Below are 15,810 nucleotides of genomic sequence, written 5' to 3'. Positions count from 1 at the left end.
AAGCTCTGGGGAAAAGAAGGCAAGAAATGGAGGAATTATTTACCTTTGGTTTTATTTGCAGACAGAATTTCTGCCAAAAGATCAACTGGTTACTCACCTTGTGAACTAGTTCTTGGACAGCCCCCCATCTTACCCATTGACCTGGAACTGGAAACCTTCTTTGATGTGGATTGGTAAAAAGTAGAAACAACTCAGCATCTTTTGTTGGCCAGGACTCAGCAGCTTGAAAACAGGGACACCATTTTGCAGCAAGCACACCAGCAGCTTATGGACTCTAGGAAGAACTCTGTGGATTACTGGAACAGAAAGAAAACATCAAGGCAACCTCTGAAGAAAGGACAATTAGTAGTAGTGTATAATAAGTCCTTGGACTCTCAATTTGGCAAGCTTGTTGAAAATAAATGGAATGGTCCTTACAGAATCAAAGCGCAAAACCCAGGAGGATCTGATATCTTGGAAGAACTAGATGGCACAGAATTGGCTAGAAGGTTTGCTGCAACTCATGTCAAGGAATACCACTCCAGGTAAAAATAAATAAAAAAAGGAATAATCAATTCATTTCTCTGCTTTTCTCTTCCTCATCTCCTCACACAAATATAAAAACAAAATAAAACTCAAACCTACAAAAATAAAACAGAAACAAATCAATATAAAATCAGCTCTCAAACTCTTCCAATAAAATAGTTAGAATAAAATCAATCTCACCTCTTCTTCTTTTATCACTACATCTCATTCTCCCATTTCTCTTTCCTTTCCCTCCTTTTCCTTCTCTTTCTCCTTCCCTTTATCTAAAATAAAAATCAAAGACATAAAAATAAAAATATAACATTAGTAAAACTCATCAACAAAAATAAAAACGGTATATATTAGAACTTATCATTATCCCTGATCATTTCCACTTCTTCTTCTACTCTCCACCCATCTTCTTCCTCCTCTATCTGGTCCTTGGCTCTCAACAATTCAAGAGTGTTTTTCTCTTCAGTCTCCTCTATCATGGCGTCAATAATTGAATGAGTATCAGCCCCGGGCGCACATCAACCCAGCAAGATAACCGCTTGTTGCCGTGGGAAACAGCAAATGAAGAAGGCTGCCCCGAATGATTCTACTCAAACTGCCAAACAGGGGACTATTTGGTTAGGTTAGTGTTATCAGAAAGTTGCTTGCAGAGCCCTATGATTGGTTGCTAAGCAACCTTCCTATTCCAGCGCCGTCCAAGATGAAAGTAGAACAGCTGCGCGACATTCTTCAAAAATACAGTGTGCCATACAAACCCTGCAACAAGAAAGATCAGCTGCTAGCCCTTTACAAATCTCTCAGGCTCAAATGTTCAAAAGCAGCTTCCGCATCCATCCTACCCAAGGATGTTTTTGGTATTGGAGGCTCTTTGGAAGCTGAGGCGAGGAATTCTAAGGTGGGAACCAGGAGAAAAATTAGTAAGCATTTAGCATGGTCAAATAATGCAATTTCTTGTTTTGTTGACTGATATATCTATGTATCATACTCAGGAGATGAAGATGACAAAACAGAATCACCTGGTCGCAAACGGCAATGCAAGGATCCAAACCTACTTGGCAAACAGGGGCTGTCCAGTACAACGGCTGCGGCAGAGCGTGATCAGCAAACTCAACAATTGGGCACGGCTCTGCTCCCTTTGGTAGCTCAAGATTTGTTGGCTACACTCAGTGCGCACGCCGGCTCCATCAAAATACCTGCTGCTGGCCCCCTTGAGGAGCAGCAAGCGATTGAGGTTGCCCCGGGAGATTCAGCTCAACCTGCTCAGCAACCCAAGCCTGTGCCTTCGGCCAAATCCTCACTAGCCCTGGGCGCCCATCAACCCAGCACGACCTCCATAGCTGCCCCGGGAGAGCTCAACCTGCTCAGCGGCCAGAGCTTGTGACATTGGCTGAATCCTCACTAGCCCTGGGCGCACATCAACCCAGCAAGACTTCCATAGCCGCTGCTTTAGATGGTGATCAGCAAACTCAACGCTCAGGAACGTTTCTTCTCCCTCTGGTAGCTCAAGCGTTGGCTGCACTCAATGTGCATGCTGGCTCCATTGAATTACCTGCTGCTGGCCCCCTTGGGGACAAGCAAGGGATTGAGGTTGCCCCGGGAGATTCAGCCCAACCTGCTCAGCAACCCAAGCTTCTACCTTTGGCCAAATCCTCACTAGCCCCGGGCGCCCATCAACCCAGCATGACCTCCATAGCTTCCCCGGGAGATTCAGCTCAACCTGCTCAGCAACCAGAGCTTGTACCGTTGGCCAAATCCTCACTGGTCCCGGGCGCCCATCAACCCAGTGTAGATGGTGATCAGGAACGGTTCTTCTACCTTTGGTAGCTCAAAATTTGTCGGTTGTACTAAATGTGCACGCCACCTCCTTTGCAATACCTACCGCTGGCCTCCTTGGGAAGCAGCAAACAATGAAGGTTGCCCTGAGAGATTCAGCTCAACCTGCTCAGCGACCGGAGCTTGTGCTGTTGGCCAAAACCTCACTATTCCTGGGCGCCCATCAAGCCAGCAAGAACTCCATAACTGCTTGCCGCCGTGGGAAACAGCCAATGGAGGAGGCTACCCCGGATGACTCAGTTCAACTTGTTCTGCAATCAGAGCCAGTACCCTCCACTTCATCATCCTTCCTCGTCCCCGGCGCCTGTCAAGCCACCAAATCCGCCATTATCAATGATTGCCGTGGCACACAGCAACAGAAAGACTCAGCCCAATCCAATCTGCGACCAGAACTTGTACCCCCAGCTAGATCTCCACAAGCCCCGGGCACCTCCGAAAAGCACCAACAGATAAACAAGTTTCCTCTTAGTGACAGCCACACAAAACGTTGTGCCATGTCCGCGGGTCCTTTGAGTCAACCAACTCATGGGAACGCCTTTTTGAGCTCAGAAGATGCAAACGGACTCGCCCAGCCACCAGGCAGAAGCCAAGTAAGTAGAAGGTTTTATCAGTTCACTGTTTTTCTCCTCATTTCTCATCTTAAAGGACTTTCCACAGGACGTCTGCTGCTTTCCTCAAAAGAAGCCTTGCTTGGGTCCTTCTGGTGCAAGTATAACACCATTTGTTCTACCCCGAGCAAGGCAAGGCCAAAATTGAACATCTTGAGCAAGGCAAGGGCGCAATAAACCGGCAATCCTACGTCCCTTTCCACATTGTCACGGCACTGTAGTCAAAGATCCAGCAGCTCAGCGGTCAACGGGTAACTCATCCGACTCGGTCTCTATCACAGGCTCATTCACCTTTTTAGCTCGCAGTGAGCCAAATTTTGAATTGGGCCTCCCACACCTTTTGACGTCTGGTGATCAAGCACACTTGCCGGATAGTACTACAATTGGAACCATGACTCACCCTGCCTGCTGGTCTTTCAGCTACATTGGCTCCCCCCCCCCCTCCCCCATCAGTGATAAATTCAGTTCACGTTGAACCAAAATGTTTGATTGTTGGTTCTCCCATGCCTTTCGACTTCTGTTGACCAAGCACCCTTGCCTGTTCATGATACAATTGAAACCATAGCTCACTTGATTACCCTGTCTTCTAGTCTTCAAGTTCCAGCTACATCAAAGCCATCCACAGATTCTACGGACCCAATAATACAAATAAATGTTGATGGCCAAGCACAACAAGCTGATTCATTGCAGGCTGCTTGTACTGCATCTGCTGTGCTGCCACAGCTCAACTTCAACTACTGGGAGCAAAGCACTCAGTCCCGTCCTGCATGCCTTTCGGCATCAAAGGATTGAGTTTCCATGAATTCTGCTCTCATCTCAATCAACTGAACTGTCCCCAAGCCCCTCTCACCAATCTGCACAAATTGATGCACCAGAAGATGCCGCGGACATCGCTCATCAATTGACCTTTGATCCTTTGTTGGCTCCCCCCACTTCCCCCAAACGTAATGGCGCAACTGACTGCGCACAAGGCATTTCAACTCAATCAACATTATCCACTTCCTCCCCTTTGATTTTTACCAAAAGACCTGCTGAAAGCCGTGCTCAGCACTCACCATCTCCTGGATCAGTTCAAGAACACCAACATCAGACGGGCGACACTGGCCACGAGCTTGAAGACCGCATTGACAGCCCTCAATTTGTTGAAGAACCTGAAGACCACACCAACAGTACAGAGGTCAGTTGAATTTTGGCATTGTTGTTGATTGATTGATTTGACAGGCTCATTCTCAACCTTCTGTAACCTACAGAAAAGCCGCCCACAAAATTTCCAGATTGACAGTCCAATCCAATTGCGACCAGAAAGCCGCAAGTCAGAAACCGAGGCAGACCCGCTGACAGCTTCGCCCAACAACATGGGTAGAGAACATCGCAGTTTTGTGCCCCCACACCGTCGAAGATTCAACTCAAGACAAATTATCATCTCCAAATCTGACAAAGAGGAAGAAGCTTGTCCCAATGGACAAGAAAACCACTCCGTTGTCCCACTTGAAGCCCCTCCACCCAACAACCCCAATTCTAACATCCCCACAAGCTCCAATGTAACTTTCCCCACAGCATCACACATTGCAGATTGCCGAGATGTCATACCTTTGGGAGGCAAAAATCCCAACATTGCATTTACATCACTTACTGCAAGAGATGAAATTGTAGTCACCGTCAAAAATGACAGGCAAAAATGGGCAAAAGACCCATTGAAATTGAAAGTCAAACAGCTGAAAGAGGTGCTCAACAAGTTTAAAGTTAAATACAAATCTAACGAGCTCAAGCCTGCTCTGATAAATAGGAATAAAGTTCTAGAAAGCAAACAGTGTGCAATTGAGGCATATCAACCCCCAATCCCGACTAGCTCTCAACCACCAATATCTCTAGCATGTCAACCACCGCCAGTAATATCCACAGGTCCCACTTGCAATGTCTATCTTGTCGATGGACATCCATTAGATCAATTGAAACGTTTGGATAAAGGTAAACAAAGAGCTGTCTCTCCAACCTCTTTGGAAAACAGCCAAACAGCCAAGCACCCTTACCGGTTGACTTAGCGGATGTCGAGATGGGTGACCACTTGTTCAACAACTCTGAGTCCACGGAATCGGCAGGAATCTTGCTATTGTGTCAACCCACGCTCAAATCTGTCTCACAAGAAACCCCACATCCTATTGCCCGGTGGCAGCCTGGGTTTCAGGCGTATTTGGTGCCCAAGATAAGATGGATATGGACTCCTCAACACCAAATCACTGTGCCCCTGAGTCAACTTCCACGCAAGAATTACTAAAAATGTTCAAGGATTTTGCGTTAGACTCAAAAGAACTTGTCAAATCCACACTTCAAGCCGTGGGCGTCATAGCCAAAGGGGTCACTGTGATCAAGGAAACAGTTCGATTGAGTCCTGGGATTTTTTCAAACACACAAAGCGGGGCCTTGACTTCTCAAAGATCTCCACATGACCGTGCAGCGGATGACTTGTATGATCTAGAATCTCCAACTGCTAAGCTTCATTACATACCCGGCGCGGGACCTGTCGCGGTTAGTCCTTTTCTTGTTAAAGCTTTGTTTATTTTATTTTTTGAAGAGAGAGAACGTCAACTTATGCGTTTGCACTGTCATAGGATGAAGTGAGGAGGCATGTCATAAGATTGTTTGGACGCGCAGCATCAAATGGCGATTATCCTCCACCTGCCAGTGATGAGGACCGTAGGAGCTGGGTCCAACCAATTGAAGATCCCGGCAATGAAGATTTCGATGACTCAGATTCTGACAAAGATCCCTTGCACATGGACGAAGACTTTGATCCGTGTTTTCCCTATCCAGACGGCCCTGGCCACCCACGAGCCACGCCAGAGTCACTCAAAATCATTTGGCGCATGGTGCGCCGTGCGGGCGTTTGGTCGTTTAGGCCAGATCTTGGCAAATCTGTCAACTCCGTGTCCAATTGTTTCCTTTGGGAGCTTGCCGCTCGCACATTCATGAGACGGGTCGATAGCGGCAGATTTAACCTTGTTACGCGGGATATCTGCGATCTTCAGATGGTTCAGCAGATTATCAATAGATTTGTGTTAGGTCAAATCATGAGAGTGTAAGTCTACGTCTTTGATCACGCAAATCATCTACTAACTCGCCTGATCTTGTTCCAGATATTACGACAATAATAAATTTGAAGAAGCCGAGTTGAAGCGGCATGCTCGCGCCCGTCAAGCCGTCACACTCCGTAAAAAGGTAAGAAACTGAAATTCCAGACGGTCTTGATATGGACTGACTGATTTTCGCTCCGCATTACTTGGCTAGCTCATTGAATGGCAAATAGCTGAGATTCAGGCAAACCCAGAGCTGGCAGGACTAATCCGTATTGTACAAGGCTGTACCAGCAACAACAAGTCAGATGAAGAAGCTGTTGAAGATTTGGAAGTAGAAGACGATTTAGGACCAGCCAGACGCCCCAAGCGCTGTGTGGCACTCCATGTACCTTGGTGTAGCCCTTGGATTGGGCACATTTTGAACTGGCTCAATCAGCTCCACCGCGAGCGGCTTGAGGCAGCGGAGACTAGATTGAATGCCCCACCAACATGTCAGCAAAGACAAGACCCAAACCCCAGAGTTGGACGTATCAAGCCCGTATTCCGGCTTCCCCGAGGAGCTTGCAATCCTGACTGGTTGAGGACCTTGTTGCCAAGGGAGCTCGTACAGATGGACGCGGTAGAGACACCAGTGAACCATTATCTCACACTTATGCAAGCGTCCTGATTACATCCTCCCACATTTCTCTTTTCCTCTGTACTTGTTTGTGTGTGTATAATTTTATATATTATGTACAACATTTTACTCCAAAGCGATCATCCCATTTTGTTGCTAGTGGCGATCCTGCCGGTTATCCCCTTTAAAACCACCACATTCTGAAGACTTCACTGTACCTTGTCAAACATCGCCTCTTCTTGCTCCGGCTCAATAGCCCCTCATATACTCGCAAAACTCACTCAGTGCTGTGTCATCACCCCTTCCGGCTAACAAATAAAATTTGACAACTCACCCAGCTCTGTTTTTTGATCATCATCAGGTTGATTCGCCAGATCCCCCAATGCCCCCTCACAAGCCACCCCAAAAACCCGCGCCTACAAGAGTAATTTCTACCTGTTTCCCCTGTTCAAAACATTGATACATTGATGGGAAAACAGGTGTTGTCAAGGCAGGCCAGGAAGTAGATCCACACTGTCAGCTGGCTACTATGTCAGAGCCACCGTGACATAATATCACAGAAAAATAATAAATTGTTACATATGTTAGAGACATTATTACTAATCTCCTACATATGTAACACTATAAAAAGTATAAATATTACCTATGAAAGAGACATTATTACGCACTCTTACATATGTAAATTGTAGAATATTACTTCAGATTCCTAATCTACGCCTAAAATAAACTAGGGTACCTCACTGCAACGTACCCTAAACTCTTACTCCTTCCCTGTGTAAATTACACATGAAAATATACCCAGTTACCACGGATAAGGTAGCGCTCATGCTTATATGCTCATGTACATATGCTTGTAAGCGCCACAGACACCCAAAAAGGCCGTGATCACGCCATACTATGAAGATATGACACCTTCTGAGTCCCATGAGCGCCTAGAATGTTCCATTACATATGTAATGATGTAAATAAAACATTCTTGACGCACAAAGATAAGAAGTACCAACCAATTGGTACATGTGATGTCATTATGTAGACCAAAGCAGAACAATTGGCCACACGTGACAGTCTGCATGTCCCAAACAGTAATTACTATTATGTAACCTGTAAATTAGCCTGAAACAATTACCATGTGTTTCAGACTAATTATGATACAGGAGCATCATAAGTGGCCCAATCTAGAAGATAGGACACACGTAACAACCCCTACTAGTTAGAAGTGTTTTAGACTAGTCCTGATACGGCCAAATATTACTTTTGCAGCCATTTGCACGCCCCAAAAAGGAATAGTCCTCCTGTAGCGTTGCCAAATTGGTCTAAAATCACGCCCACAAGTTGGCCAACCGCCAAATTGAGCCAGAATTACGCCCACAAGTTGGCCAGCAGCTATATGGCTCCCTGAGCGCTCCCTGAGGGCTTTCATGACTATTTAAAGGGCCCTCTGTGCGCTCCAAAGACCCTCCCTCATGCTATTACACCTACTCTGATCATTACCCGCTTCCAACACGTGCTCAACACCTGTTCTCTGCCTGGTAAGATCCTTAGTTGCTGACTTTAGCTCAATTCCTTCGTCTGAATCTGCTCAGATTCTCCCCTGAAGAACCTCAAGACTTTAAGGGCTTAATTCTAGTAAGTTTAACCCCTTTCTCTTGAGATTCTCCGCTTCATTCTTGCTGGGATCTAAACCACCCCTGCTTGCAGGCCCCAGTACTAACAGGTACCTAAATCTTCTGCTTTTGCACGATACCTTAGAGGGATCTAAACCACCCCTGCTTGCAGGCCCCTCTTATTTTAATTATATTAATTTTATTAATATAATTAAACTACTATTTCTCTATTTTTTACGCCACACAACCTCTCCAAAGCCTTGGATATCATCCCCAGAGTCCTTAAAACTCTAGTATTTCACTTTGCAGCTCGTGTAGCTAGAAGGATTATTGTCCTTGGCATCACGCAGGCTGACACACACACTCGTAAATCGCACCTAGCTTCCCAGGAGTTGGTTTTCAGCTACGCTCAAGCCGCCAATGAAGATTGTATGTTTTTTTCTCTTTCCATACCCCTGATGCAACAAATTAATGGTACACCCAACATCAACAGACACACCAGATCGTGATGGTACTCCCGTTGTCTACGACTTGCCGCAAGATAATTTGGCCGATCTCGCAAGTGTAACCCTACCCGCTCAGGAATCTCAGCTTGCCCAATCACCCGCCAAACCACTCGATGTACCAGACACAGAGGAAGATATCTGGCAATCAATGGCCATGTTGTTCATACAGTCTCCAAGAGAATATGACTGTTGTAAGTTTTACCTGTGCACCTTGCATTGCCTCTTTGTGAAGCTAAAGTCCACCTTTCTACAGCTCGATTTCACCGACTTGCATCTTGGCATCACATCAGCCCTGCTACACTTGTAAAACTCAAAACAGCACTCTTCTACGTGACCAAGAGTTGCCCTTTATATTTGTCTTTGTGTATGCTGAAAATTGATTGACATCTTATCAAACTGGTCGCCGCTCATGGTCTCAAAAAACATACCGACCCGCAGCCAATCTCCCTTGGGACTCAAATTGCTCTCCAAGCTCTTCCCCAAGACACTCAAACAGTGATACGCAAACTCGCTATTGACCCTAACCTCAAATATCTTGTATGCTGCTCCAGTTGCTTTGCAATGTATCCTGACATCTCGACAACTCCGGATCACTGCTTCCATCACCTGCTCCCAGAACACGACCCCGTGTATTCCAGTGACACAGATGACAAATCCAATGATGATACCATGGTCTGTGGCGCAGTTCTTTTCAGAAAACATGGTGTCACTTGTTCACCCATTCGGAGGTTTGCTTACCAAAACTTGGTGGATTGGCTAGCGCAATTTTTCTGCCGCAAGGATGTTGAATAAGCACTATGAAAGACGGCTATCAAATCTCAATCTCCATACGATCCTTCCGCAGAGATGTTCAACATCCAAGACTCGCAGATCTGGCAAGAGTTTTGGGGTGCCAATAGCAATCAGTTTACAGCAAGTAGTGGGAATTTTGTCTTTGGAATGTTTATGGATGGGATCAACCCGCACGGCAATTTTCAGGGCGGAAAAAAAATCACGGTGACATTCATAATCATGATATGTTTAAGCCTACCCGTTGCGCTTTGCTATTGGCCCAAAAACATATTCTTGGTCGGTATAGCGCCGGGCCCTAAAGAACCTTTGCTGGAAGAAACAAACTGGATTCTAGGACTGGTGGTTGCACAACTCAAATCATTGTGGCACCCAGGCGTCAACCTCTTGAAAACTTCACTACATCCTAAAGGTTGGTTGATTAGAGCGGCGTTACTCCCCTTCTTTGCGGATCTACCAGCGCTTTGGCGAGCACTAGGCTTTTCTTCACATGCTGCAACCAAGATGTGCTCCAACTGTTTACTACCAAAATTGGACATCTCAAAAATCAACCAAGAAAGCTGGCCACCCCGGATGTTGGATCAGCACAAGTACTGGGCCAAAAAATCCAACAAAGCAACAAGCATTGATGCAAAAGACAAGATACTTCTACACCATGGCGTGCGTGCGCTATTCAGTATTATTGCAACTTTCATATTGGGACATTTTAAACTATCACTTCGTCAATTCAATGCATAACTTGCTTCTAGGGCTCCTCAAATGGCACTGCAAACGCTTTTAGTTGATGGCTAAGTACCGCAAGGGCAAAGGCTCCAAAGGAGTCTTGGCAAAGGAGTTGCAAGAGTCGGCCGCTGCTGCTTCAAGGCTGGGCCAACAACTTCCCACTGAACAACCAGCTGAAGAAGAGCAAGCTGACCTACGGGATGCGCTCCTTGACAACACGGCCGAGCTTGGCGATGGCAACTTTGTACCTGACATTTCAAGTGCAGAATGGGGCGGCAAATGGGTACCCTCACCAACAAACAATGTTATCTTTGACAAGACTCTTGTGTCTCACATCAACTCCCTCCTAGGTAAAATTCATGTCCCCACTTGGATTAAATGTGCCATTCCCGTATTGGGAAAAGTGTTGTTTGGTAAACTGAAGGCCAACGAATGGCAAAACCTGTATATTGATTGTTTAATTCTTTGTTGGTCATTTTTGAGAGGAACAGGCCACCACCATCTCACAAAAGGGTGTCAGGTCTTTGAATTTACTGGTGATGCTTGGGATCATGTCAGCACTTTTAACACACCACGCAAACACACAAGCACCAGCCCCACCAAGAATTCTGCCCCCGTATAAATGGGCCCAACAGACATGCCTACACCTGGTGCTAGTAGTGTTACTCCAGCTGCACAGAGCAATGTATTGCCACCCACCACCAATTCTGCCCAGCTCAACACCAATCCTTTGACAAAGCTTCTCCCCCCCCCCCCCCCCCCCCCCCCCCCTGATCTTCATGCCAAAGTGCCTCTTGACTGTCTTGACCCCTATGCAAAAGGCTTCCATATCTCAAACTCCCTCTACAGGTACTACTTGAGGTTCAACATTGCCAAGGCCTCCCTCAAGCAAATGAGGGTTTTGGAGGATATATTTGAGTCTTTCCAGCCCCCCCCATTGTTGGACTTGCTCTCATGGTCTGCTGACACGTCTTTTGTTCATTTATTGCAGGGGAGAGGAACCGTGAACAAATGGGGAAAACAGTGGAAGATTTGCAGGCCAATGATCTCAATCAAACAATTCCCCAGGCGTATGACATGGCTGTGCGCAATTTGTGATGCATCTCCAGGTTTTGTATCCAGGTCAACAAGCAAATGAATCACTCTTTGAACGCTGGCCAAGTGGAGGATATTGAGATCATTGACTTGACTGCCAGCAATGCAGCGTTGATTTCACCTCACATATCATCCAATCACAGTTTTAGTTTCACCCATCACAACAAAAGGCCAGCCGGTGAGTATTTCTTTGGCTAGATACCCAAACACTTCAAACTAACCATATGTAATGCTCCAGGTGGCTGAAGAAGGACTCAGGAGTTTAGGCCAGTCACCTGTGAAGAAACCATGAACGCCTGGTAGCTTCCTGATTGTATTCTGGCCTGCCACTCCCCAAAGAAGGCAGTTCCAAGGGTGAAGACGTTGATCTGCATGGTCTATAAAATACTGATTGTCTCCTTTGCTTGTTCATGCCAGGAAACAATGAGGCCCAAAATGCTCATGGCACTCAATCATAGTTTACTCGTGAAGAACCCAGAAGTGCGGTGCTGGCACACAGTAATAAATCCCCTGTAACTGGTGAGTTATCCATGGTTAATTCTGCCCACTCCTGAGAAATGATAGTTCTTGGGAGTGCTCAAGACGTGCCCAGCTTCATAGCTTTTATTAATAAAACACTAACGTTTGACTTTGTGTCCATGCCATGAATCTCTACGGTTGTTTTCTGTAGTAAAACAGATGCGGAAAAGGTTGAGAGGTAGTTTCTACTGCAATTTTTCAAGATACTTACAGCCTGTGTATTTGATGCAATGTCCTTTCCAGGCAAAGTCAATTTTGCTGCTGTTGGGGGATTGGGGTTCGTACTTTGAGATGGAAAAATTGTGCTTGGGCAACTGGGTGGCGCTGGATTGGTGCTGGCGTTTCCTGCGGTGTTCTTCAATATCACGCTAGATAAGGCTGAGGCTGAGTTTTGATTTAAGCTGACATTGGTATGAATCTCTAAGGTTGTTTTCTGTGGTAAAAAATATGCAAAGAAGGTTGAGCGGTAGTTCTAATCACTGCAAGATCAAGATATTCACAGCCTGTGTATTTGATGTGAAGGTACTTTGTGCAACGTCCTTTCCAGGCAAAGTCAATTTTGTTGCTGTTGGGGGCTTGAGGTTAGTACTTTGAGATGAAAGCATTGTGCTTAGGCAACTGGGTGGCGCTAGATTGGATGAGATGGGATTGGTGCTGGTTTCTCCTGCGGTGTTCTTCAATATCACGTTAGACAAGGCCAAGGTTGAGTTTTGATTTTCTGTACAATTTTCAAGGGTGGTTTCAGACACAGTCAATTTTGTTTTCTTAGCTTGAGCACAAGTTGTCACTGTTGGACGGGGGCTAGCGTTTACTGAGTTGTTCTTTGGTGTCACGGTAGACAATGATGAGTAATGATTCCTAGCTTTAAAAGTTCCTCCACTCAAACTCCATGCAGAAAGCTATGACAAGGAACCAACTCGGGTGGGGACTTGAGCAATTTTATGCAAATAAATACATTTGGTTTCAAGCACCGGCTTCATAAAGATTTGACAAATTATGAAGGATGTACCAGTTATCTAGAAATCACACTTGATGACCAGCGCAGGCTAATTACTCCGCGGGTTATGAACACTCTTGCAGGGAGGAACCTTTGTGATGAAGCCCGTCCACGCAAGCTGGATTGTTGCAATTGTGAGGGCTCATCATGAAGGATCTGTACACTTTGACGCCAACGCTGCGGCTGCCATGGCGTCCTACAAGCAGGTCCAGGAGGCCTATCAAAGGAGTTTCAAGACAATCTGTAACTGTTGTGAGTCAATCATCTTGCCCTTCAAAATCAACCAGCTTTTGTCAATCATCTTGCCCTCAAAAATCAACCAGCTTTTGGCCAAAGCCAATAGTGGATCTATTGGCAGTGCAATGTCCCACAAGTACCATTACAAGCCATTGTTTGAGTTTAAACTCCACCGTTTTTTTTTTCTCATCTCCCCTTTGGCATAATTTACATACAACTCACAACTACAAAGAGCTTAATACTTTGTTAAGTGGAGAGTAATTATAATAAGCTACGTGATACAGCAGATTTGAAAAGCCCCGGATGCTCTTGGTGGACCTTCCTTTAAAATTCGAGTAAGCCAGAAGGTGGCTTTGTACTGAGAGCTTTTTGTTTGGGCTCCAGAAGGGATTTAAGGAAAGTTTCATTGTATGAACACCCAGGTAGATACATGGGGACCTTGGCACTTTTGGCTGGACGTCAACGAGTTTTGTGCCGCCAATGGTCAGTTTTGGCCAGAAAAGTTGCTTGAATGGTTGGTAGAGCAAAACTGAGCGGTGGTTGGTGTGTGCTGCGCAGCCACAATGTATTTCCTTGTTGCCTGACAAGGATTAAGGAGACAAGCAACTGATCAGACATGAAGCACGTCTTGGAAAGTGGCCAAATCAAACGCTTACAGGCCTGGCCTGTTGCAAGACAAAGCGGGCCTTAGAGGAAGGTGTGGTGAATGACAAGGAGAAACAAAGGTTCAAGTCTCTCCAGTGTCCTGCCACCCATGAGGGAGTGAGATTTAGCTTAATGCTTGCAGATTGAAGAAACAGTGGAAACAACATACCTGTTGCAATGGGTTTGATCTTCAGCAGGCATTGAGGAGGATGCAACTGTGATTGGTATTCTGGAGATAAGAAGGGGAAGGGAAGGGTAAAAACAAATCACATGAGGACTGCACAGTCACAAGGCCCACATGCAAGTGGCTGACTGACTTTGGCTGCAGCAGTAAGGACTTCTTGGGCTGGGCAGCGCAATCTTTATCTTTCTGATGAGTTGTATAATAAGTCACGCCGTTTAACAGAAATCTTTTGGGCCAAGTCTGGGGAATGGGAGCAGGGTGTGGGTTGGAAGCTGAAAGTGGAGAGGTAGGGACTGTACAACGTAATAGTCCTAACTGTAAGTAAAACTGGCAAGTAGGCAACAAAGAGGATGATGGAAATATAAGGAGGAGAATAGGGCTGCACGCAGCGCAGCAAGATGATGATACAAAAAATTAGGCAAAGATTGCGCAGCATGTTGAGGCAAACCATTTTACATCACTCTTTGTTTGGGGGATGAGTCAGCATAAATAGAGTTTGGTGGGGCAAATTCTGTTGGGTCAAAGAATGTGTCATCAAGCTTTGTTTGGCCCATGGCCGTTACCAGGTGGCAGGTAGGGTGGCATCAGCATAGATAGAATTGCAGATGATTCATCAATCTGATAAAGTTTGTTGGGGCAAACAATGGGTCATCATGTTTTATTTGGTGTATGGTTGTTATTTTGGGTGTTGTCATCATAGATAGAGTTTTGTAGACTGCTATTTTGATCTGCTGAATCAGCAGGCAATGGTACTAACACAGAGATTGTGAATATTGGGGAACGTGCTTGTGGGACGTGGTGTGATCCACTCCCGCCATAGGGCCATTCTTGGGAGTAAGCGTCAATGGCAAAGACTGAGAGACCTTAAAGGCCAGACTGGTGGGGGGCAGGAACAGGAACAGTGTAGACATGAAATGAAATACTCCCAAGAAAGTGTTGTTTTTGGGGGTGGTGACAAGAAGAAGTGCTTGCTCATGTGTGTGGGTAAGCTACTTATTCCAACTCTAGCGTGATTGCAAAGACTGAGAGAACTTAAAAGCCAGACAAATGGGGTGCGGCAAGATAAAGAGCGCAGGTAAGAGATGACAAAATCCCAAGAAAACATTGTTTTTGGGAGTATCAACAGGAAGAAGTGCTTACTCATGTGTGTGGGTGCATATCTTGTCATGACAACCAAAAAATGATAATGCTCAGGCAGCACCAGACAATAAAAAATAGGAGAAACTGCTGCAGCTGAAGCATGGAAAAGACAAACAACCCAGTTGGGATGCAAAAACACACCAAAGCTTGTGACCCATGTCAGCTTGGAGTAGAACAAGTCATGCTGGTCCCACAAAGTGAGATAGTGATTGTTGGGGCACAAATTATTGGTAAGCCATGACCACATGTCTTCACCAGGCCAGAAATTCACGCACTGGGGACCCCAGCTGTCCCTGACTTTCCCCACATTTTGTACAACACATACACAAATCAACTCATTTGCATCAGCTGTAGGGTTGGCATCAAACTGCAAGATGTTTCTGGCCGCATGTTCAACACACACAAAATCAAGATTAGTTGACGCAAGCTCAAAGCAACAATCATGACATCCAAATCATGGATTGGCCACCAAAATATCCTCCGCGTAAAGGCCTAACCAAGCCATGTCTCCCTGTGCAAGGTCTTTGCATATCTTGGTTACATGTGTATGGCACAATACAATGGGACTACCTGTGGGCACACAGTCAAGAAGGATAAGTCAATGAAGAGCCATTTCTACTTGGAGCACAAGGGTAAGAGACAGGAAAGGCTCAGATGATGCATGACAAAGCTGACTGTATTTTGCCATGAACAGCTAACAGTAGTAATTGGGATGATCACTGCT

The 15,810-nt window shown here is 45.7% G+C and overlaps 2 protein-coding genes across 2 annotated transcripts; both read left to right on the top strand.

Moving 5' to 3' along the window:
• Positions 1 to 1,077: 1,077 nt before the first annotated feature.
• Positions 1,078 to 1,897, top strand: PtA15_18A342 (uncharacterized protein; the record flags this gene model as incomplete). Its single annotated transcript, XM_053164873.1, has 4 exons — positions 1,078 to 1,138; positions 1,206 to 1,256; positions 1,338 to 1,433; positions 1,506 to 1,897. The coding sequence occupies 4 exons, from the start codon at positions 1,078 to 1,080 to the stop codon at positions 1,895 to 1,897; spliced, it is 600 nt and encodes a 199-aa protein (XP_053028839.1).
• A 526-nt stretch (positions 1,898 to 2,423) lies between these two features.
• Positions 2,424 to 11,656, top strand: PtA15_18A341 (uncharacterized protein; the record flags this gene model as incomplete). Its single annotated transcript, XM_053164872.1, has 12 exons — positions 2,424 to 2,939; positions 4,006 to 4,134; positions 4,208 to 4,925; positions 5,000 to 5,151; positions 5,244 to 5,483; positions 5,567 to 6,033; positions 6,092 to 6,173; positions 6,243 to 6,416; positions 8,641 to 8,680; positions 8,745 to 8,872; positions 10,328 to 10,552; positions 11,603 to 11,656. 12 exons carry the CDS (start codon positions 2,424 to 2,426, stop codon positions 11,654 to 11,656), a joined length of 2,925 nt encoding a protein of 974 aa, XP_053028838.1.
• Positions 11,657 to 15,810: the final 4,154 nt, after the last annotated feature.

Source organism: Puccinia triticina, chromosome 18A (assembly GCF_026914185.1).
Source record: "Puccinia triticina chromosome 18A, complete sequence".
NCBI lineage: Eukaryota > Fungi > Basidiomycota > Pucciniomycetes > Pucciniales > Pucciniaceae > Puccinia > Puccinia triticina.
This window is presented reverse-complemented; position numbering and strand designations above follow the sequence as displayed.